Source organism: Poecilia reticulata, chromosome 4, assembly GCF_904066995.2.
Source record: "Poecilia reticulata chromosome 4, P_reticulata-male-v2, whole genome shotgun sequence".
NCBI lineage: Eukaryota > Metazoa > Chordata > Actinopteri > Cyprinodontiformes > Poeciliidae > Poecilia > Poecilia reticulata.
Window position 1 is genome coordinate 21,640,601 of NC_088833.1, and position 25,114 is coordinate 21,665,714.

The 25,114-nt window shown below is 38.9% G+C and overlaps 1 protein-coding gene across 5 annotated transcripts in view; it reads left to right on the forward strand.

Annotated features, from left to right (window-relative positions):
- Positions 1–2,353: 2,353 nt before the first annotated feature.
- The window catches only part of tcf3b (transcription factor 3b), a 30,593-nt gene continuing 7,832 nt past the window's right edge, over positions 2,354–25,114 (forward strand). For 3 of the 5 annotated variants that reach the window (XM_008407137.3, XM_017304468.2, XM_017304466.2), the window contains exons 1-9: positions 2,355–2,474; positions 6,443–6,515; positions 13,601–13,677; positions 16,248–16,320; positions 16,754–16,794; positions 17,016–17,148; positions 18,385–18,431; positions 24,738–24,837; positions 24,926–25,026. In XM_008407137.3, the coding sequence (XP_008405359.1) occupies positions 2,400–2,474; positions 6,443–6,515; positions 13,601–13,677; positions 16,248–16,320; positions 16,754–16,794; positions 17,016–17,148; positions 18,385–18,431; positions 24,738–24,837; positions 24,926–25,026 (720 nt within the window). In that variant the 5' untranslated portion in view covers positions 2,355–2,399. Of the gene's footprint in view, positions 2,475–6,442; positions 6,516–13,600; positions 13,678–16,247; positions 16,321–16,753; positions 16,795–17,015; positions 17,149–18,384; positions 18,432–24,737; positions 24,838–24,925; positions 25,027–25,114 lie in introns of all 5 variants that reach the window. The other 2 variants (XM_017304467.2, XM_008407138.3) reach the window with 2 other exon arrangements.

Below are 25,114 nucleotides of genomic sequence, written 5' to 3' on the forward strand. Positions count from 1 at the left end.
AACTGAATCGGTTAATTTTTTGTTTATTGCGTCTGATCGACATTGGTTGGTCAGATACTGAAAAATCTTTTTTTCCTTTCCCTTTAAATGCATGAAAACTTGAAACTACAGCCATTTTTGGTCTGTAAATGACAAAAGCTTTTCTTTGCTGCAATTTGATTTAAGTTTAATAAATATCAGATCTCTGCTTCAAGCATAGGTGTTAATGCACGCTTAGGATTAATTTGGCAATTCTTCCGTTTTTCTGTTAGATTAAAAATTGCTACCTCTATCAAGGAGTTTGAAGCACAAGTTTATTCATCTGTTTTGATCCTTGTGAAGAAATGACAAGTCAGAATTTGCAGGTTAGATAAAAAAATAGTGATAAATTGGTATTGGCTTGGAAAAGCAAATGGTCTGATTCCTTTTAGTGCTAAAACAATATAATGTTTGGATTAATAGTTACATAATAATGGCATCATAAATTATTTTTGATTTTGATACAAACTTAAAACCATGTATAGTATAAACAGTATTAGTACTAGTTTTTGTCGTCCTTTTGCTATAACCATCCATGTTTGAATTTGTCTTTTTTGTTAGCTAGGGGAAGTGTTTAAGGAAGCTGGCTGGCAGTGTGCAGAATCAAATGCGTTGGTTGGGGGCAGCGCCGTGTTACTCTGTAAACCCGAGAGAGTGTTGGTCATTCTGTCGCTTTCTCTAGACGAACTTAAATCTGTAGGAATGATGTTATGGAAAAAAATTGAGACTTATTTACAGCGATGTTTGGAAATCTTGGTATATCTTCACTCCAGCTCCTTCCCTAGATGTTACATACATGCATAGCAACAAGGCACATTGCTGTTTCTGATGCCACTTATCTCCTGTTGGTTGCTCTGAAGATTCAGCTTTTAGATCTACGGGTGTTTTTCTGAATGCAAAGCAGCCATTAGGATTAAGATGTGTAGCATTTGTTACAACTGTTGTGCATCTTAACTAGAGGTGCAGGCTCTTTTGTGGAGAATGACCCGTCTTTTCTTTGTGTGGGGTGACAAAGGCCCCCTCCGCTACCCCTAATCTGCTCGCTTCAAATATTGATCCAGCAGTAGCTTAAGATGCCATTTTGCTACATAAAGCCCCCCCCACCTCTACGCTCCACTCCATGTGCTTTACTCGTTGGTAGATTGTGGTTGAAAAGTTTGTCAGAGGTCTCCTTTATAGTACCATAAGCTATTGCAGTCATGTTTTGTGATGTTAAATTAGTTTGTTTTGACTTGGACTGTAATATGTTTCTCCCATGAAGCGATTTGCTTTATTGTGATAATTTATCACCGCTTTGCTCCGCTCCAAAGTCAGTTAGCACAAGCAGATTCTTTTCTTTGCGTCAGTTTATCCCTTCGCTATTCATGTTCACTCCACCTTCATCAAGACATGTGCTTTTTAGCTTCTTTTTTTTTGCGTTTGTGTCACGTCGGCCTATGCTATTTCTGAATTACAAAAGAGGCTGTAAAAGCACACCACCTGTTGGTGTCCAAGTGCCTCTATTCTTCCAGTTCCTCCCCGGAGCCGCCACCGCTGCCGCTCGGCTTCGGAGAGAAAGCCTTCGGGCTTGCACTGGAATGCAAAACACGGGGTAAATCCTGTATTCATGCTCACTGTTTCTTTTGACAAGCTTCTTTTTGAGTTGACATATGGTAATTTGGTAATGACGTGTTTGCATACAGTCATTAGCTCTGCCTTTCACCCCCATTTCCTTGGGCTAACAATAGTCCCAATTATGTCTGTAATTGTAAGTGTGTTACATTCTCTTTCATGTAGCAGTGATCGACATATGGTTCTTTTATTTGCCAGGGTTGCGTAAAATGAAAGACTTTTTTTTTCTCTCTTCTTAAGTCATTACTCGGTAGTGATTTAACTCGGCGCACAGCGCTCATCAGTTCAGTCAGTTTCTGGAGGAAAATGTGTAAAGTAGACCCCGTCTGTGCTGTATCGTATTGAGTAGCCTCGTGTTGTCTTATTTTTCCTCCCTAATCTGTCCATAATTCATCAAGGTTGTAATCTGAGCAGTGTGTTTTTGGTCAAGTTACAGCCTTGTTTCCAACCTCTTGAATATACAACCCTTGCATATGACCTGAAATTGTGTTTCATGCAGCTTAAAGGTGAACAACAGCTTTATTGGCAATGAGAAAGTGGCTTTAAATGAAAACATGTTGCCGCCGCTGCATCCCCTGCTCTGGTGTCTCAGAGAGGGGAAAACAAATCTTGAAAGTTGTGATGTAACCGACAGCAGTAGAGTAGTCTCAGTCATTCATTACCATCATCATTCTTTTCTTGAACATGTAACTTCTCGTTGTGCTCGCAAGTGCAACTAAAATCCTGTATTTGCAAATTTCTCTCGTAGGGTTTGTTAGAGACTGAAGGGTATGAGCGAACAGCAGCAAAGAATGGCTGCAGTGGAAACTGACAAGGAACTCAGCGACCTCCTGGATTTCAGCGCGGTAAGAGAGGGGGAAGAGCGGTCTGGGTGGTTCTGGGAGGAAGAAGACAGTGCAATACAGGTCTGAATTATGAAGCGCAGTGAAAGATGGTGAGAATAACAGAAGTTGTGGGGTGTTAGAAGAAAGGGAAAGGCTAAATGTTATTTTAAGATTATGATAAACCTAATAAAAACATACCTACAGGGTCCATATGCATGTTCTGGTCTGAATAAGTATGGAAAACTATTGTGAATTTACTCATTATTTTTGTACCCCCAAAAACTCTTAATTCTGGATTTATAAAGTGCTTCTTAAAGGGTTAACTGTAACTTAGATTCTTTGTCTTTTGAATTGCCACATCTCACTATAAATTTGTGTGAACTTATTTATTGGTTTGCAGTCACTGGGCAAGCGAACCCGCAGATAAACAATCGACCAAACTCTGAAAACAACCTTTTTGCTGCTGTTTTACCATCTAGGCCTTCTGAAACCAGAGTTTTAATTGAAAATGTGGGATTTTAAAACTTGGTTTAATTAGCTAAACAACAAAGAACTAAAACTGTGTAGCTTTGACGTTTGACTTTGACGTTTTAATGTGTAAAAAAAAAAGTGCTTTAAAGAATCTATTTGTTGTAGAGTAATTTAGCATGCCAGGGACAAATCTAAAGGTTTTACAGAAGTTACAGTAATGTTTTACTTACGGACAAAAAAATCCCCCATTAATAAACCATTTCCCTGCCGGATTGAACCATATTATGTTGTTTCATGATTCATAAACATAAAGTATAAAACGGCATACTAGGAACTCTGTTGGTGCTCAAATGTCTGAAAAATATATAACGTATGGATTTTTAAATTAAAAATATGTTGAAATAGAGATTGGTGATATACAATATTCACTGTAATGTCAACAAGTTATATAAAAATTAATCACAATTATTTTCCATATAAATCCATCACTCCCTCCAGTCAGAATCTCACAAACAAAAATAAAATGATTAAATCAGCTGCTTAACGTTATGCAACACATTTACGCTGCAGAACGGGATATTTGCATTCAGTGTGTATTGAGGCCCTCAGTAACATTACGAATCGCAGCCACATTAACAGCTTATGTGTTTGCAAACACTAATTTCAGTTTATCGTTTGTCCTTTTCACTACTAATATATATATATATATATATAGTCTTTTGATGGCCAGCCTGTAGTTTTACAAAATGTTTATGAAGACTGATTGAGGATACTCATTTAGTTTCCAGACTGACCTTCCAGGGAGTGGCAACTGGGTATATTCCCCTCAAAAAAAAAAAAAACATTTGTTTTCTGCAGTTAAAAATTGCAGTAGCCTCCTTGTAGGCAGCTGACTGGCAGTGCACAGCAACAGGTGGGGTAGGGGTACTGTTATCACTCAGTGCAGCTAAAAATACAACACCCACCCACTGAGGCACTTTATCTCATTAAAAACACTTTAAAACATATAAGCGATATAAACACATTTTTACAGTAGTGGTAATGCCTAATTGACATAGTTTAATTAGGCATTACCTTGTTTATATCTTTGGAATCCAAAACCTACTCATTTTGTTGTGATGTTACAGTGGAAATATTGCTAAACCTCAGGGTTGGATTTAGTGAATCAAGCTTTAAATTTAGGCCGTTCAGTCATGTAAAGGTACGAAGAAAGAAGTTCCTAGTGCAATTAGTGTGTTAGATGAAAAAAAATAAACAAGGAATCGGGAATAACGGCAAGAAACGCCTGCCTATTATTTGACTCACTTTTATTTTGTTAACAGGATCTTTGGGGAAAATACAGTGTTGTAAACTGGGCTGAACAGAGAGCTTCTGTGTCTGTTTTTGTCATATTTTAAGGAGAGATTTTTACTGTTGTTGCTCTCAGAGCTATTCTCCTGACATTATCTACAAAGCGGATGGAGACATTCTGCTCAGTTGTTTTTTTTTTTCTTCCTTTTTTGTTTCATTTTGTTGTGAAACCTTTTGCAGCTTAACGCTGACATAAACATCTCATAGCTCCAGCAGAGATGTGTTTAGTCTTTTCACCCAAACAAACTGAAAAGCCGACATGATTTTTTTTTTTTTTCTGTGTGTGTGTGGCTCATCAAGTATTTCCTAATGGTTAATGCATACTTGGTAGCAGAGGTCATGTTGGAGAAATAGGACACATTTGAATGAACTGATACTCAGTAAAGATCCTTTCTCACTTGTTGTTTTGTCTAGCACAACAAATCTAACACAACAGATATTGTAACACAGCTTTTGATTATATATTTAGGTTTCAGTCCCACATGGGCCTCTGTTGAATTCTCACCATGTAATAAGTTTGAGTAGAAATGCTGCACAAAATTGTAAAACAGAAATTAACAACATTATCTAATTTATTTTAATTTAAAACAGAAAAGTAAGTTTCTACTATTCTTAAAATGATCTAGCTTATTGATAATTTTTTTCAATGTCCAATATTTAAAATTTGATTCATAGCATAAAAAAAGCAATGTTTAAACATCCATTAAATTGGCTAGTTTAAAAGCCCATATTGAATGGAGTAATGCATTGTTGCTAGAAGTTAACCAAGCTAATATTAGCCTGGTAAAACAATATTAGCCTCATTGCCTCGTCTAGTCAGGCTATCTGCTCAGATGCAGCCGGGAGTTTATGGACATGTTGTAATTTGCCAAAAGTAGTTTTAAATTATATTACCTTTAAATGGTTGATGCCCCTTTAGTTTCCATGCAATGCTTGTGCTTTTGAATTTGTTTTTCTTGTAAGCATTGGACAAGTGTAGGTCCAGTCTTTTAACTCGCTGACTGGCAGTGCACAGCAACAGGTGAAGTAGGTGCAGCAGAGTCAGGGAAAACTTTAACATCCTATTTGTAGAACTTTAAATATTAGAAATAGTATATCACACCATTTTAGTGTTTTTGAAAGCATTTTTTTTCTTGCGACTTAAAGGGAACAGATGCAAATGAACAAAAACAAAGCATAAACATAACGATGAACATGAAAATATGTGTTGTTTAAAAGTTTGATGTCGCTGTAGGTTTGTGAACTGCTGTTCCCATTTTTAATTTTTTTTTTTAGGTGTTACACATGCACAATAGGCGAATAAAAGTCATTTTCATTAAGAAGAATCGGGACAATAATAATGATTCTGATGAAATAAAACAATTTGATAAATAAATGAATGTACTTAAGGACAATTTGATGGCAGCTTTCTTCCATGTTGTTAAACAAATCAATCCTATTCTTGGTATAAGTTGATCCCAACAACCGACTCATGCCTCGTATGAATTACAGAAGTTTAGGTTGATCAGTAACCCTTTTCCGTCTACAGGTTACTTTGGCCTGACAATGACAAACGGATGAAGAATTGTTGGAACAGTGTGCACTTTTCTTTTTGTTTACCAAGCGGCTGGTCAGAGAGTCAGGCATGGGAAAAAAGCAGGGTCTCTGTAAATGTGGTCAGATTTGTTCGAAGCAAACCCGTCCGAGTGAGTAGATCACTTCACCAAGATCATAGGCCGCACTGGCACATTTACTTCTAGTGCCCCAGTTCTGAAAATGTTAGGTTCGTGCAGCAGACAGTGCGGTGTCTGGTGAAAAATCCAGACCGCAGCACGGCCTCGTGGTGGAGCCCACAGAGGCTCAGTGACATCACCGTTAGTTAATGCACATATTAGTCATAGCACTGGCTTTAGATGTCTGATGTTAGGCGGCCGTGTCTGATGTGTGCACAAGTTGGGCAAGGCTTTGTTTGTTCTTCAGATAAATTTGTTTGCTAGTGTGTTTCACTGTCGTGGTGGAAGGTGTAAACAACGTATAAGTGCTGCTAAATCAATCAATCTTTGGTACGTAGCACCAAAGACTGTAAAGAAGATAAGCAGGAAAACCTAAGCCTATATGTGAGAGATGTTATAAGAGTGTGAAGTGTGCCTTGCTTTGTTGGTTACGTTATCTCTGCTTTTGTCTTGCAGATGTTTGCGCCGCCAGTAGCCAATGGGAAGAACAGGACAATGACACTAGCCAGCACTCATTTCTCTGGGCCAGGTAAGCTTCTGCACTTCTGTATCCACCCCATATCTTCATCAGTGCTACCTTAGCACTCCTCTTCATAAATGTTTCTGCTTTTGTTTGCAAATCAAAACACTCAGAAGAAATTTCCAGATGTTTCACAGTTGATCTAAATGCAAAATGTGACTAATAAAAATCTCTCCTGCACGATTAACACCTGAAAGATGAGAAGCATGTGTTTGAAAGGTCAACTCACCAACATCATACCTGTAATTTTTCATCTTGGGCTTTGTGGTTGTTTGTCACACGGTTTCACTTTAACTCATGCAGGTTTTGATATCACACTTACCACTTCAATCAGAAAAAAACACATGTTAAACACATTTCCGGTGCCCATCCAGTCACAGCTTTCAATTTAGCTGGAAGAACACTCGAATGTCCCCAACTTTTCAAGAGAATTGCAACAATTTCCTGTTTTATGAGATTTGACCTTCAGAGCCACATATGACACAGTGATTCTTTAAACGTTAGCCAAATATTATAGAGAAAAATGCAGGTTTCTTGTTATATTTAAGTAATTTAAAATCTGTTTTTTTTCTATGTGGCACATAGAAATTGACATGAATGACTAGTTTAGTCTTATTCAATGGGAAAAGAAGAAAAATGCCTCTTTGTTGTTTTGCCCTTCAACATAAGATAAACAGACAGGTGTTGGAGGATTTTTATTATTTGTATCCATTCTGTATAAATCATAAAACAAAGACATTAAGCAAGTATCTTCACTTATGCATTAAAGAATGTTTCTCATTTTAGAAAACTTTTTAAAAGGGCATTAAAGAACTTTCTGTTGGCTGGTGCATTTATAGACGCAAAATACTCTCAGATCCTTGTTTCCATGCATTTAATGAATAGGAAAAAGATCTGCATTATTTGACCTGTTGATCACCGATCAGTGGCGATAAAACAAAGCTGGTTTATTACCATGTGTGCCAGATCGATTTGTGCTTCTTTAGAGCTGATGAGATTTTTTAGAGTTTTTTTTTTTCCCCCAAAAAATGCAGTTCTTGCATATTTTCACAAAGCAGTTTCAGGGAGGCGCTTGCGTTTATTGAGGTATTTAAAAACTCTTCCACCAAACTTGCGTAGCCTGCGCAGTTTGAAGCTGAAACTTTCTGAGAACACATGCAGGCACCCTCAAAGCCCTGAGCCGCCGTTCCCATCATCCTGAAGGTTATTAGTAAGTCGTGTTGCTTTCGTTCCTCTGTCACCGTGCCAGCCTGGTGTGTGAAATCGAGTCACACTCTCCAGTTCCCCAGAGTGAGAAGTTGGCCGCTGAGGAACAAAGGCAAAGAAGGGGGCTTATGGACTTGAAACAACTCCCCCCACCCTGAAGTGTAAAACACTCCTCCCCCAACACAGCACTGGGTTCTTACCCCCACTGATCTGCAGGAAATGGCTCAAGTCTGAGACAATGTGCCTCACCCCCAGCTCACAGCCTCTTAAACTGGCCCAGCATGCAGCGAGTGGGCAGAGTGGAGAAGGAGAGCTTGTTGAATAGGGGGATCAGACCGGGGAAGGCAGGATTCTGTTTGTTTCTGTTACAGCAGGCAATTACTCAGCAGTGAGGAGTTAATTCCTCCCTCCTCCTCATGTCCTAAAGTGTGGCCCTTGGTCATTGACACCCATTATAATGTGATACTTAAAGCTGTCACCTTTAACATCAGGAGATCCTGCAGGTACTCTTTAATAACTCCGGAGTCAAAGTGCTAACACGTGCAGAGTCTGACCCAAGTGATTTTTTTTGTTTGTTTTTCTATTGCATCCCCAAACTATATTTAATCCCACATTTATTAAATGCACTTAAATAAAAGGGGTGATTATGTTCACTTCTATTCAAATGCTTATTTGAAGCTCTGCTCCAATGTTTTCTTGCTAACGCCGGCTCTGTTCCCCGAGGCCAGGAAACTCATTTGTTGCAGAAATGATGACCATCACAAAACAATGTCCATCTCTGACGTCAGCCCAGGCAGCTTGTATATTCAGAGACCCAGCAGCGCGGGAACGGTAGCGAGCAGCCTAGTGGCCCACCAGACCACCTCTATTCATCAACACAAAAGTGCTCAGAGGGGTGCTAATTGCATTAGGCGTCCTTCTCCCTTCCTCAGTGGCCTGTGCGTGTGGAGTATGGAAGGGCGGGGTGTCTTGTGTGGAGTGGAGGCAAGAGGGAAGGAGTAGAGGAGAGGAGTGGTAAGAACTGTGGGATGTTTGAGGAGTAGGGGAGGCAGAGTGTGACGGTGAGTGGTGGGAGTTGGCTAAGCCCCGCAAGCCTTCAGGCAGGCGTCCCCTCAGTCACCTCTGCAGCTGCTGGCAACGTCTCCAACCCCCCTCCCTCGCACAAACAACACAAATACGAGGGACATGACAGGCTCGCTTCCTGTCGATCACTAAAAAACAACTGAATTTACACATCTGGTGTTTCTTTTTTAACAACTTTGCCTTTAACCTTTTACATTCTCGCCGTTTTCCCGGCTGCGTTTTCTTCGTATGTTTCTGTTCACATTGCGAAGGTCTTGTACAAAAATAGAGGGGCAAAAAAAAAAAAAAAAAAAAAAAGGAAATCTGAAAGGCGAGTGGCTTCCTTCTTCAGCAAAATTAGATGTCTTCTGAGCCTGCAGCCATGAGAAAGCTTTGTAGTTGAGAAAAATAAATATTTTTCTGGGCTCTGGTTTTCAGTCAGTATTTGTCTTTCCATGCGAGTACAATCAAACAAGCTAAGCCGTAGTCTAGGGAGATTCAGACGACTTGTAAACAAACCAATCCTCTGACTTTTTTATTTATGTTAATTAAAAAAAAAAGACAATTAAAAGTAATACAACTTTGCTGCAATTATCCAAATTTTCCTCCACAATTTATTATATTTAGTTTTCACAGCTTTAAACATCCTTAAACATAAACTCTTTCATGTCCTTAGGATTATTGGACATGTCTGTGCATTATTTTCTCAATTTAATATAAGATGTAGAGAATATAATTTCTACTGAAGTTGTTTGATTTATTCTTAAAGTGATATAAAATAAGGTCAGTCTTAATTTCTTTCTACTGAATAAACAAGAAATTAAGTTCCTGTTTTGTTCATTTTCTCGTTATTGTTGGGGCAAAGACATAAAGGTAAAAAAAAATTGTCTAAAATGCAAATTTAACACAAGTATATAACTTATTTTATTTTCAAGATTAGAGTTAGAATAATCTCATCCATACCATTCACATTTTGACTCATTTTACTTTTATATAAAGTCATAACTAAACAGAAAACAAACAATTGCTAAATTTAGGATTAGTTTTCTCTACTTCTATACTTACTAACATTGTGCTTTTGTTTGCATTTCCTCTCTATAGAGTAAAACCAGTATAACAAGCTGATATCATCTGGTTAATTAGTGACACTATTTGTTTATATAGAGCCTGAAGTCTTAGTAAAAGTAAAGGGTGGGGCTTGTGGGTTTTTTCATGACTGGAAATATTTCCAAACAGTCAAATTTGTGCTTCCTGTAAGCAAGGGAAAAGTGTAGCAAAGTTGGTTTTGATAACGAAATGATTTGAAAAAAAAAAGGTTTTTGTCAATCTTTTCTGAACAACAACAAGGCAAAACCTTTTTTTAGACAAAACCTTTTTTTAACTGTGATTAAATTCCCCTCCACCACCCCAACAACTGAAACCCATTTCAGGTATGTGAAAAAGCAGAGGATTTTGAAACTACATCAGAAAGGCTCGGTCAAATAAAACCTTGTAGTAAATGTAGTAAGATTAACTTGACCATAAGAAAAACAAAGACAAAAGACTAAACAGCGACTGAAACACAAGTACATTTTGAAATAAAATAGTTAGGAACCCCGATTTTAGTGTTGCTACAGAAATGTAGTTACCGTCTTTCCAGTTGAACAACAATTTGTTTGCAGCAGCAGGTAGCTGCTACCTTTTAGTTGGGGAAAAAAACTCTGATCATTCCTGTAATTTCTCTGTCTTCGCATTAAAATTTTTGCTAAACCTTGATGCTGGTTGTTACTGGCTTGTTGGGGAATCATTACTTGGCCTGTCTACGTTTTAATAAAACAAGCAACACATGCCCAATTAAGAATATGTTGGGCACATTTCCTTAGTCTTTTTTTCAGTGGCTAGCCACCGCAGCATTAGCACTCACCTCTGCAAAAGCTTTGCAGGAAAGAACGTCTCCAGCCTGACCATGAGTTTGAAAAACATGCTTGGACAAACTTTAGTAAGGATGTTTTCCGCAGATTAGATGCATTAAAGTTGTGAACTTATAAACAAGCTGGAGTTCACAGACAAAGAGCTTCACTGTGCAATTAAGGAATGCTATGTAAATTCAAACATCACTTCTGTCATTCAAAGCAAATTGTAAAACCGTGTGGATGTTTCAAGTATAGTATAAATTTAAACATTTAGTTAACATTTTTATCCATTTCAATTATAGGTAAGGAAAACATAATTGTAGACTGAACTGAAGAAAATGGCTAATGTGCTAAATGTACTAACATGGCAGTAAAAGTGAAACTGGAGGGTAGAGAAGCTTGAGGCTTGTATCGTTTAGAAATGTCCTCGTGAGTTTTTTCACATATTCTTGGAGATGGAAAATACACTGTTGCCCTGATAGCCTTTGGTAATTTTTTCTCTTCTGTTTAGCCAAAAATTACATTTGTATATGTATGTTGTAAACATATAAATTGATTCTTAATAGACATGCATTTTTCTGTTTGGGAATGATAGAGTATCTTTTGTTGATCTTTTTGGACGTTTTAACAGAAATTTGGCTTTGTTACTACATGTCATGTTGCTCTAGTATTAAAATATATTTTCTATCTGTAAGAACCCTTGTCTACTGAGGGATACTTGTTGATGTTTGTTGTTAGGTTTACTGGGCAGAAAGTATGCATTTTAGTTTTGGTACATGTGTCTGCTTGATCACTAGAAAACTGGGCAGTTTTGACCTCTCTGCGATTGGTTATTTTGCACAACTATGATTTATCCCCTAATCATTCAGACCTTCAACAGATTTGGGGTTGAAGTTATCTTTTTAACTTCACTTCCAGTCAAATGTGTTACTTTTGACTGGAAGTAATGTAGATGCTTTAAAGAGGCCCAGAGAGTTGAATCTTTTCGAGACTCTGGGGCGGAAGCTAAAGATTAGGGTGATTTCAAGGAAGGCCTCAGAGTTGAGAGTTCACATAAGTGGTCTTAATTCTGGTAGTAATAAACAAAAAGCTGGTCACCAGTTATAAGAAGGGTTTGATTACTATAATGCAAATGGAGATTTTTCAGTTGATGATTGAGAGGATTGGAGAAATTTCAATGCAACTTGTGTTTTTATGAAATGTAAAATAAAAATAAACTTTATGCTTCTTTTACATTGTGTAACTTTTGAGCTGTGCATTATACTCTTATTAGAAATAAACTTCTCAAACATTTTAAGGATTTATCCCACTATTAGCATTCTTGGAGCATTCATTTCTAATTTTTTAAACTGACTTGCTTGAAGTAAAGATCTTTCTTTTTTCAGTTTTTTTTTCCCCCACCAGAGTTTAACTGTTTTTGATTTGCAAAAGCATCAAAATCAAAATATCAAAACAATCTCTTTTTTTGCAGGGATCAGTGTTGTATTATTACATATAAATTAAAAAAATATGACTAGCTTTTAGGTATTCTGTTTTTCCCCCATTGTTTGCTATGATTTGATTTGACACGGGATAACAATAGAAGAATCTCTATTCTGGCATGGTTGGAGCTCTCATAGGCGTCAGTGCCACCTCCACAGCTCTCCACCTTGTTTTAATTGCCTTCAAGTTAATTACTCCAGTAAGTGTGAAACAATGTTGTCAGACTTCCCCTGCACAGTGCTTTCACTCTGTGCTCTGCACCCCTGTTGGCCAAATGGGGGAATCATAGGTGGATGAATAGTTCTTTGGAAATAGCTGTAAACATGAGTGGGTGGGGAGGGGGCTTGTTGGCTCTGTTGACCTGGTTAGTTGACAGTTACATGATGTTTGTGTGTTACTTAACATTTTTTTCCTTTGGTAAATATGAAATACTTTGTCTTGCAAACATCTTTCAGTGCACATGTTTACCCTTTGTTGTAGTTTTTTTTTTTTCCTTGCTAATTTGCTTTTACTGTAGGGTCTCTTGGCAACAAGCTTTACCTGAAGTGTCTCCATACAAAATCTGTCAACCTAATTTAGCAGTACGCTCATCACCTGATGAGTGCAGGTCTGTATTAGAGCCGATCTGAAGGTGGGCACGGTTGATCCTTTAAGGTCCCCCCTCTCCTCCCCGTTCGCCTGATTCTCCATGCCACTGGCATCGGCCCCATAGATCACGGCTGTCGCAGCGTGTGTAGGTGCTTGCACCGCTCTGTTAGCCTCATCGCTCATTCTCACTCGTCAACCAGGCTGCTGATCTCACCCAGACCCTGTCTCACTCCCCTTCCTGACTGCCTGCCTCCCTCTCGTTTCGTCTCCTTGCTTTCTCCTTCCACTCGCTCGCTGCTTTGCTTTCTCACACACATTTTTTTAATTAGGCAAAAATCAAAGGCGCAGTATGAATATTCATAAGGAAACTGCATTAATATGCACAATTATGCAAATCAGCATGCAATTAAGCCTTGTGTCTCCAGAGAGCCTGGATAGCATTAGTGCATTAGACGGGGAGAAGGGGATGATGGGGGTATTTTGGAGTTTTCTGCTCCACCAGTCTTCGACTGTGTTTTCTTTGTGCCACACTTGAATTCTTTCTTTACCTCTACCATTATGCTTCAGTCTTTTCCTTCACATTTTGCTTTGTTTGGGGGAAATTTACTTGGAATAATTAAATGTGACATAGATAACATTGTACCTCATGCATTACATTAGGAAGTAAATGGTTAATTTTATGGTATTCAGCAACCATAATGAACTCTAATGGGAACATTGCATTTTAAACATGTTTTTCTTGCAATATTATTAATAGTCTTATTATCTTTGGTAATCCAAAACAGGGTTAATATTAAGCTGTTTGTGTCTAACCTGTCAGTCCTAACTGTTTGCAACTCAACATCTTTTATTCCCCCCCCCCAGCAATAGATGAGCGCAGTGGCTCTGGATCCTGGGGCTCCACAGAACAGAACAGTCCCTCATTCACCACCCAAGGACGGGTAAGATTTAGTCGCACCTGAATTTAAAATTGCATATCTAAGGAGTAATACCAGATGCGTTGATACCGACACCCTCGCATGTATTCATTTAATCGCACAACCAGAACTGAAAATGCACAGCCTCCCTCCTGAAAACTGCCACAGCAGTGTGCCATATATGATTTGCAGTGGTAGTGTTTTTTTCTTTTTGCTTTCCACCTAATAACCTTGGCCCAGGATCCTGCATTGGCAAGCACCCTTGTAGCTCAGAACCTCTGTTGAAGCCCAGCGGTAATTGCAGCTTCACATCCAGCCTAACTGTCTTGGCACCGGTCTGTAAATACAAAGTACAGGGGGTGAAATAGATGCAGAAAGCTTTGATTACCACAAGTTGATAATTAAGAAAGTCAGTCTGAATCCCTCGAGCTGATGCAGATTTGTTTGGCATTGCTCCCGTTAGCTAGAAAGAGAAACCGAGGGAAGATAACTGCTAAGGTACATAGGAAAACTGACAACATGAGGATGGCTCTGTATTTAGACGTGTTACCCTCTGCATGTCATCAGGGATGGGGAGTCAACTCCGCAGCTTGGCTTCCAGTTCCGGTTAAGATGCAAAAACAAAGACTTCAGACTTGACTTGCACTCTTGCTCCTAATTCTCAAGAATCAATAAGAATCTGTTGAATGTAATTAGATATTAAAGTAAGGTAGTAATTGTGCATCATTTCAGCGATTCTTGTCCTTCTGAATTACCATAGTGTATACAAATGGCTGGTAGTCATGGTAACGTCACACACAGCACAGATTAGCTCTGTAATGTTTCTCAACAGTCAGAGCCAGTAAAAGGAGTTATTAGCAGCTTACATGTTTTTTTTTTTTGTTGCTACTATTGAACTAATATTAACAGTAAAAATACATGTGCAGCACTGATAGAAGTGTGCATATTTTCTTCTTCACTTTCATCTGACATGTTATTTTCTCAGCATCATTACAGAGACACTTTCAGTATCATCAAAATGAAAGCTTTTCTGGGTTTTCTTTTCACATGTTCAATTTTCTCTTGCATTTACTAACTACACTGTCCTTTCCTCTTTATGTTTAAGTTTACTGGGCTTACCTTGAAGCTTGTACCTTGAATTGTTTACCATCATTTCCGGACTGTTGAGTGCACCTGAATATAAGACACATCCACTAACTTTAAAAGAGATTTTTTTTTACCATTATAGGTGTCTATATGATAGGATATCTATATGCCACAGGTGTTCAAGTTTTAACATGATACTTACCCCAAAAGGTTTTTACTTTTAATGAAATACATTCTGGTAAGATACAAAAATCCATACCATAAATGCTTTTTCCAAACAGTGCCTGAGCATGGATGCTTAAAAAAATAGTTGCCTAGCAGAAACAGTCATAGATTGCCATTATTCATCTTCCTCCAGTGCACTAAAACTATTAAAGTCATCTTTTTGGTGTCAGGATAGAAAAGCATCAAAATTACTTCGTCACGCACTTCCTCAGTCTGTCTTTCGTTGTCGCTCTCAATGTCACTTTCGTTTCGAGGCAAATTTGCCCTTGAGCTTGTGCTGTCCTCTTCATCACACAGCAGTCCAGCCTGTCGAAACCCTTTGATGATCCATATATTAGCAACATCATTGTTTAAGCCACTCTGTTCAAAACGTGTGAAAAAAGTAGCAATCAATAGTCCAGAAATTACAGTGTACCTGATGACAACGGCACAGTAAAAATAATTAAAACATTTGAATACTGCATACTGCGCTATGTAGAGTGGAAGTGGTAAATTTGAGTGCAGAGACTAAGAAGCCTTGAATATATAAATACATTAATGATACTTTATAATTAAAGGTATTTGTTTTGGGATTCTTTGGTATGTTTTTCTGTTAGAAATTAAACTACTTCTACTAAGCTTTTTACAACATAAACACATATTTGCATTTGAAGTTAGGTAATTATTATAGTTTATTTCAAATAATTCCCAGGAATCAACTTGACCTGAAAAAATTAAACAAATATTGGAGACATTGCTCACCTCGGAATGCAGGCTGCTAGAAGCAGAAAGTGAAACTCTGGTTTGACCTACTGTCTGATTAAGTGATTAATAATCATCTGACTACTTCGGGACACATAAGGAGCATTAAAGTTTAATTTTCTGATGGTCAGTTGATCCTAAAGATCAAGATGTTGACACCATGGCGAAAGTATGGACCTGGAACACCGTAAACTCCAAACCAGACACCATTTAGAACTGGAGTGCTCAAGAAACAACACGCGTACTTTGAAGATGTGATGGGGCTTGATGTTGATGTTGCTCGTAGTTCTTATCATTACATCAGTTAATTTTTTTTTTTTTTTTTTTTTTTTACCAGCATGTCTGGCAACATCAGAAATTGTCACAGCGGCTCAACAATATGAATGCACAACCAACCTACATAAATACTGGCATTAAGCAGTCTGAACAGCATTTATTACTGTCCATGAGAAACTTCAGACTTGACTTGTACTTAAAAACACAAACTTATTCAGACATTTAAACTTGAACCTGAGTTATATTCTGTACCATTGATCCTGCAGAGCTATGGAGAGGGATCCCATTTCAGTGAACATGAAGGCTTGTCCTCCCCATTTATTAGTTCAGGGATTGCAGGTATGTCCTTTAATTTACTTTTCTACATCTACTACCTAATTTTCTGACCCTACATTTTACTGTCAGGCCTTTTGATTAGATGGCAATTTGTACTTTTTCACTACAAAAATAGTTTTGTAGTGAAACGTGTATGTGTGCCTGCATTCATAGTCCTATATATGTTTGTATATGTGTGTGTGTGTGTGTGTGTCTGTGTTCATCCGTTGAGGGTTGGGGATGTTAGGGTGCTGAAGCAGAAACCCTCCCTGGGGTTTTGTCTGGCGGGCGGCTTTATGCAGCTGAGCGGATTGAAAAAGGGGGAAGGCCTCCCTGAACAGTTTCTACTTATGAAAACCTACTTTTCATTTCTGTTATCACACATCATTGCATCCGAGTGTTTTTGAGCAATCTGCTCTAATTACGCCAAAGTTTAAGCATGTTTTTTTTCTTGTAGGTAAAAACGAGAGGCCACCATACACTCCCTTCGTAAGCCAGGTATGTTCCACCGTTCACAGTCCTTGCATGTCTCTGACAGGCCATACAAGTAGAAACTAAATTCAGTGCTGAATCGCTAAAGGAAGCTCCATTTTCTCAGTTCTCTTTTCAGACGCTTTGAATTTACAACCGTCTTTGTTTCTTAGAAGAGAGTTTGACGTTTTTTGTTGTTCTTTCCCCACGCATGTTATTGGTAAAAGATTTGCTCTCTCTGTTTCTAGCCTGGTTTATTTCCAAGTGACATAGCAATGCCCAGTCCAGATGCTTTGTCTCCCTCTGGCATAAAGTCAGGCTCTCAGTTTTATCCATCATATCCCAACAACCCCCGGAGAAGGCCGCCTGAAGGAGGCTTAGGTAAATGAAATAAAATCCAATAAACATTCCTTGGTGCTATTAAAGCTTTGATTTTTTTTCCCCCTCTTTTTTTTCTTTACCACATAAAGATGTCGAAGTCTGTTTTCCAAATGTTAAGATTACATTTTTACCAGATTTGATCAAAAAGATAAAACCCATCTCTTCCCTCTTCCCTTGATACCTAGTTAAAATTATCCGCTGAAAGATCTGAGGCTGCTGTAAGATCAGATACACGGGTTTGAGATGATTTAATATGACCTTATATTTCATGGAAGTGTGTATCAGTACTGCAGAAGATATGAATATGTAAGGAAAAACTACCAATTATGCCCCATTGATGTTATACATTTTCTTTAATTTATTTACATTTGCTTAGATAACAATGTATTGCCTGGATACTAACATACATCAATATGCTATAGGTGTATAAGAAGTATTCTTATGAAGAGTCTGTTTTCTGTGAGTAAATGATTAAAAAAATGTGCTGAGAGAGTTTTTAATCAAACAGAAAAATAAAGGAATTACAAGATTCTTCTTATTTATGCATTTAACCAAGTTTTCTTAAACATCAACAAAGGGCATCAATCTGCACATTGTGGCGCGATGCCTTCATAGAGACAGTTTTAGGTCTTTTAACAGACTTGCTCGTCATCTATCGGAGTCAATTATGAACAAACTGGCAAACATGTACAAACGTGTACAAAATAAATACTTTCTACATGTATTTATTTCACCATGACTATATGTTCATAATACATCAAGGGAGACTTTGTTTTTTTCTGGGGGTTTTTCTTATGTGTTTGTATAATTAATTACAAATGGAAAACACCAAAGAAAATAAAGGCTTACCACAATAAAAACAAAAACAAATGTGACGAATGAGATTCAACCTAAATTGTTTAACTTGGTATGATTGGGACCTGTCAGTCTGGTTTTAAATTGAATTAAATAAGTGCATGTCTTAAAATCCAAATGGTAGCGGCCATTTTATGTTGGTCTTTTACTAGAAATGGATATATTTTCAATCAGCTTTACTCTGGTTATAGATGAAGAAAGAGAAACACTTTGTCACTGACACATTTGCGACAGCTTGTTCAGAATTGCTGAAACTAAATCAAGGACATAACCCTGCATAATGTTTCCTTAAATTTAATTTATGTTTGCAGTTCTTATTTTTGTTTTAACTATTATTCTGATGTGATTTTCTTTTTTTTTTTTTTAATGTTCTGTATACAGAGACCCAGCCAAAGAAGATTCGGAAACCCCCTGGCCTGCCGTCCTCGGTGAGAACTCCTTTCTTCTCGTCTCCTCAGCCAGTTGCCCGTTTTCTTTTCTGCGTGCATATCCTGCGGCTCCCCCGCCCCGCATTGAGCCGTCCTGTAGCAGACGGGAGTAAAGACCGTCTGCTCAGACATGCACTCAGAGAGCTGCCAGTCACATCATTGTTGTGGTTGTTGCTGCAGTCAGGTGTTCTTAAGTGGTGTTTGAGATGCTTGTCTTCCATGCAGTCGGGCACTTTTATCTTATCTTGTAGTAGTTTGACAAATTTATGAACTGATTTCTTTCAACAGCCTGATCTGAACTGGATAAACGTGTAAAACATGGTCCCTATGCAGTCTGGAAAAGTATAAAATTTGATTTTCAGTGTTTTATAGACCCAGACGGATATTTATAAAGAAAACGATGATTGGAAAAATATTCACATTTTCTCCCAGCTTAGTTTTATTTCTTTCCGTTTTCCTAAAAGAACAAAACGCAAAATTGAAGCTGGAAAAATCAGGTATATTCTGGTGGAATGAAGGTTTTTAGCTATCAAAGTTCTTCTTTTTTGTGTAAATGTAAATATTGTATTTGGTTTTTAAAGTCATTCTCCAAAAAAATGCTTCATTTACTCCTACAGTTCATAATGTGGTAACTTAGATAAGCTCATGATTAGCATTTAACATCTTAAATCTCTCAAAACCTCAGCTCTCGTCCAAGCAGGATAAAGTTTCTGGTGATGGCATGCCTGACTGTAACTTGTGTCATTTTTTGTCAGCATGCCCAGAGGTAATAGCAGCCGATGGGAGGATGACGGCAGTCGCACATAGCTGCAAATACAAGTCACCGTTACTCATTTTATTGAACTGAATCAGGTTCCTGCCCATTCATGAATCAGAGTCACATTTTAGGTTTGACATGTGCACTCATACCCAGCCTGCCTGCCTGCTTAAACGGTTTATAACAAAAATAAAGTGCTTTTAGTTGGAAAATCTACAAATCAAAATGAAGTAAGCAAAAACACAAGCTTTGCCCATTTTTTTCCTGCTCAAATTGATTCTTAAATGTCTTAAGCAATAGTGGATTTCTTTTTTAAGTTTGCAGGACACTTGAGTGTTAACCCTAACACACAATGACTTAAAGTCCTTGTGGGCCAGTGCCCTGCATGGTTTGGATGTTTTGCTGCTTGAACACACCTGATTTGCATGAATGGGTCATTAGTAGGGTCACACAGAACGCTGGAGGAGGAAAGAATTGATTGGTTGTAATCAGGTGTGTGTGTTGACCTACGACATGCAGGATTAAAACGGCCAACCCACCCCCGGACTAGCAGGTTGTTAGTTGGATCTTTTTATTAAGTCCAGTCTGAATACTGTGTCATTACTATGAACTGCTGTACTTTCATCAAGAAGTTCTTAGGTAGCAGTGAGCTGCACGATTAAATCCAAAATTGTAATTTCTTCCAGTTTATTTTCCTGATAATGTTTAATTTGAATCATTTTGATACAAAGCTCTAAATTAAGTGTTTTAAATTAGAAAAAATTGTTGCATTATTTGCATGTGTCTGAATTGAGCTCACTTCATCCTGTTACACCCCGGTACTATCAGTTGCTACCAGCTGTACTGAGAAGTGACCCAATTATTAAATAGTGTCTGCTTATGTGTAATTTAATCACTGAGGTCTGTGAGAACATTTCTGAACAAATGGCATCATTAAGCTTTAAGAAACAGCAGGCAGGTCAGTGATGAAGATGTTGAGATGCTTTATGAGGGGTAAGGTTATAATGCAGCATTCCAGAATATTGCCTGACTGGAACTTAGAAAGACGAGTGCATTTACCGTACCTGCAAAAAAAAACTAGCACTGGACTAAATCCTGAACACATTGTTCCTGGAGCAGCATCATGCTGGGGGATCCGTCTTGAACAGAGCTAAATACAGAACCATGCCTGAAGAAAGCCTGTCACAGATGACAAAAGTCTGAAGCCCAGGTCAGAGACTCAGCTGCTAGGAGGACAAGTCTAAACATCCACATAGAACCTCAATGGGGTGAACAGTTTCATGTTAAAATGGCCTACTCCAAGTAAAGATCTAAACTAAGTTGAGAACATGTAGAAAGGTGAGCAAATTGAACTTCAGATACTTTCACTTAGAAATGAATACATGTGTCTAGTACATGTAGATTTTTTGAATTTTTATTTACCAATGTTTAAAGCCTTTTTTCCCCTTTGTGATTTACAATGATGTTTCTTTTTGATTATCTTAAGATTTCTATTCAACACTTTGAAGTTTGTGTTTGCAGCATAGCAAAACTGTGGAAAAGTGCTACAAATGCTTTTGGAAGGCACCAACTTTTCCAACTGTTTGCATTAATTATTTGTAGTATATTTAGTTTATGCTCAGTGTGTGGAATCTGATGAGTTCTTCAAGTCACCGTATTTAAAAGTTTTGTTTTACACGAGTGAAGCTGCTGTTTAGCAACACAGCTGCCGCTGTCCACCTGTAAGTGTTGTGTTGAAGTGGCCTTGGAAACCTGTGCGTGGGGACGCTGTGGCGCTTTCCACGTCAGATGTTTGGGTGCGAACCCCGTCTAGCCAACACTTTCTGTTTCTTCTCTGAACCTCCGTCGTTCTCTTTAGCAACACGAACGATGGGGCTGTGTGGGTTTCGGTGCGAATGATGATGTCTGTTTGTGTGAACCCCCCACCCCTGCCTCACCTCCGCCTACGCTGCACCACATGATGGCCTGGGTGGGCCTCCCCCCTGCGAGTGACCCAGTTGTGAGGCGCAGTGCTTGCGAGGCCTCTTAGCCCCGTGTCTGAGCCCAGATTAATGACTGATGATCCTGTGGTCTCTTTCCACCCTCCTACCCTCCTCCTTTTCTTTTTTACCTTACCAAACTATCCATTTTCCTCTATCTACTTTTATAGCTTGAACAACATTGCTTTGAATCCAAAAACTTTACGCATCCACTCGGTTCCTGTAAACCCTTCCCCCGCTTATGTTTCAAAAACACACAAACATTTGCATCTCTTCTGGCCCCTAGTTGTCCCTTTTCCTACCCACAAACCTTTGTGGTTGAATATAAGCGCTTGTAGGTTAGTTTGATGTTAATCTTCATCGATTCCCCACCTTTAGCAATAAACCTTTTTTTTTTTTTCTTTTTCCCGTGTATGTGCGCGGAGGCCTTTGCACGGTCATAACCTGAATCACATTAAACCCGTATTAGTTAAGGATTTTACCCTATAAATCTCTTTCTTCCCTGAGAATACAATTACCCGGCAGTGCCTGTCATTGTGCGGCTCTGTGCTCCCGTCTAGAGCAGCAGGATTCGCAGGACATTGTTCCCGGTGAAAGAACAACTCAAAGCTTATTGTTAAATGAAGCCATCTCCATCATGTTTCCCCCCGAATTAACCGTGATCATTTTAAATCCCCCGTTTCCTTCACACTCCCTTGGCCGTATCAAGCTTTGTTTAAGTCATTTAGATTACCGTCCCCTGTCCCCCGATCACCCCTTATCTCTCCACCCATTTCATATATCATCAGGACCTTAATTTTTTTTTCTCCCCTCTCAATCCTCATCCTTGCCCCTTTACCACCCCCTACCCACCACAGTTTCTCCCCGTCTCTCTCCCTCTCTTTCCGTCTCTCTCGCTGACTGGATCCCAGCCCCCATCTCTCTCTCGCTTGCTCGCTCGCTCTCTGTCTTTCTCTCTCCCTCCACTCGTTCCCTCTCCTCAGCCCAGCTGCCTGTGGAGTTGGATGCGGTCCAGGAACAGGCAGATGGCTCTGTAATTAGAAGTGCATCTCTCCATTCCCTTTCCACTTCTCCTTGTTAAATCAAATTACAGAAAAAATCCCTTTTCTGGATTAGCATTCTTTGCAGCATAGCCTTCATTCTCTTCCCTTTTCCTGTATCTGCCATGTAGTACAGAGGAAGAGGAGTGAGTGAGTGAGTGGCACATGAGGGTGAATGGAAACCAGGGACTTCCTGTGTCCGTCCTCAGTCTTTATTGCCAGTTTAGTTTCGCCAACATTTAGAAAGGATGTTCATGCGATTTCATGCGCAGGATTTCGGCTTTGTTTTTCCGTGCATTGCTTTTTTGGTTTGTGCATGAATGGGTGTGTTGGCTCACTAAATGCATGGTATGCGCGCGAGCTGATACTGAGCGTGTTACAGGGAGGGGCTGCGGGCCTGGCAGTGCGATGTCACTGGGGTCCTAGGAGCTAGAGGAAATGCTCACTGTGCACTGGGATTCAAGCCGTCGCTGTACCCAGCATGCCATGGCCACTGTGGTCTCCTCTACAGGCGAGGAGCTGGCCTCGCTTCCTCCACCACCTCCAGCAGACTCCCTCATGCCATCTTGTGGCCGTTTGAGGCCACTGTGATCCAATAGTTGTCCAAGGCTAACTGAAATCATTTAGTCAGCAGGAAATTGTTTGGTTTTTTCCCCTGTATTCCAGGTCTTTAAAACTCTTGAGTGCATGATATTTCCACTAAAATGTCACCAAGAAAATATATAAAATCATGTAACACCGACATTACCTATAATATTGTTTTCTACAACCTTTATTGGTTATTTTTAACGTTTAATCAGAAACATAAACTTAATATTGTAACTTTTTTCCATTGTGGTCTTTATAGATGAACTCTGAAGGTCTAACAATGTGATGTTTGTTGGGTGATTAGCTTGGGTAGCTGTATTGCAGTTGGTTGCTTAACACTGTTGCTCAATCCTGCTCATCACAGATGAGGTTGGCCATATTCTGTACGTATGAGGTTTTAAAAATGAAGACATGCTTTTTTAGAACCAGAGGACATCATCCAAGGAGAAATTGATATAGTCAACAGCATGATTTTAGTTGAAACATAATGTTTATTTATTTATTTTTTATTTCTATTTTGGCATGCTATTTTTCATCCAAATCGGTGTGATCTTCAAGTCCCGTCCCTGCAGCCTGTGTGTGGCAACAGGTTGGGGTCCAGTCATTGGCCGGCTCTGTCTGCACTTCGATTTCAAAATAAAGCTGGTGGATGCGTGCGATGTCTGCTTACCCCCTAATAAAACAGGTTATAAAAGTTTTCAGTGGCTAAAGTAGTCTTAAGGATCAGAAAGCAGCACAAGTGCATGAAAAGCTGATGAGCCAAGAAAAATAAAGAAATAAAGCTGCTGAGTACGTCCAAGTTTAGACAAATTGTCCTATATGTTCCCACTTATTGTTTGACCAGATTAAAGCTCTGGAGATACAATGCTGACGTCCAAATGAATTTAACTTCACCCATTCTAATGACATTGGGTAGATGATGTGGATAATACAATTTAAAAAATTTAAGCAAGACAAATTCCTAAATAATACGTACTTAAGAAAAATAAATCTATTTCTATTGCACCTTCTTATTTTTAAAAAACTATCTTTCATTAAGTCCCACTGTCTGATTTTACTTCCAGTTATCTTCATTGTTTTATTGTAAATACATTTTGTTATTTGAACATACAGAAATAATATACATAATTGTAATGATGAAGAACTAAGCTTTTGATACTGTTTGAATATTAATTATTATTATCATAGATAAAACCCATCCTTGGTGTTTGACGCCTTAACAGTTCAGTTCTGAGTTCAGCGAACTCCTGGTCTGTCTCGACGACATCAGAGCGACCTGCTGAATAATGTGCATGAAGCAGCAATCCACCTGGGTTTTGGTGTGTTTTTGCTGTAATTCTACCTGCCGGCTGGTCACACCGACCCTATCTAATCGCAACACGACACCTTTGAGCCTGGAAACCGGCTCACCCCTACGTGAGTCGTAATGGCAGTCGGTTGAGTTTGACCTCTCTTGCCATCTTGGTTCTTTCAACAACATTAAAAGCAAAAACAATCAGGCCTATTAAAAGCTGCCTTTTTAAAGATGTTTAGTTTCCTCTGTTTACCAGCTTGTTTGGTGCAGCTGCAAATGTTTCCCAACAGCTAAATTTGTCTTTTTTTGTGAGGAAAATGTGTAGCCTCTGTCTGGCTGCCAGCTGGCTAGCAGTGTGCAGCATCAGATGTAGAAGTTACTGAGTTACTGTGTTTTATGGATGAAACTCTGGTATGCTTCAAAAGCACTCTCAACCCGAGGAACTGGAAATATTTGCAGTCTTAATATTGTAACATTTGAATTCATTGGTAAGTTTTAATTCTTAAACAGAGACCAAACCTAGGGTTGCACACACAAAAATAAAAACCAGGATTTACCAGTGGCTCTTTTAAATGTGTTGACACTGTGTAGTTAAATTTTTTTTTTAAGCTGTTTTTTGTTTTTCAACTTGCATGCTTGTTCGTTTAGGTCTATGCTTCTACATCCGGAGATGAGTTTGCCAGGGACAACGGAGGGTATCCTGGTGCCAAACCTGGCGCCGTCTATCCCGGCACTTTCTACATGCAAGGTAACGTTTCGAGAAACGTCGTCTTGTGTAATGTTGACCTCTGTTCAATTTTGAAATAAACTTTCAAATATTATTTCCCATCCCTCAGAAGACCCCTGGTCATCTTCTGGCTATTCTGGGATGTTGGGTAACTCTCCTCACATTGGTCAGCCAGGCTCTTTCCCAGCTATCAACCCACAGGACAGAATGGTGGGTTTGTGCTTCATTGTTCCTCAAGCTTTCAAATTTCACCTATCGTCACTGCAATATTTACAATTGCAATGTTTCTTTTTTGTTT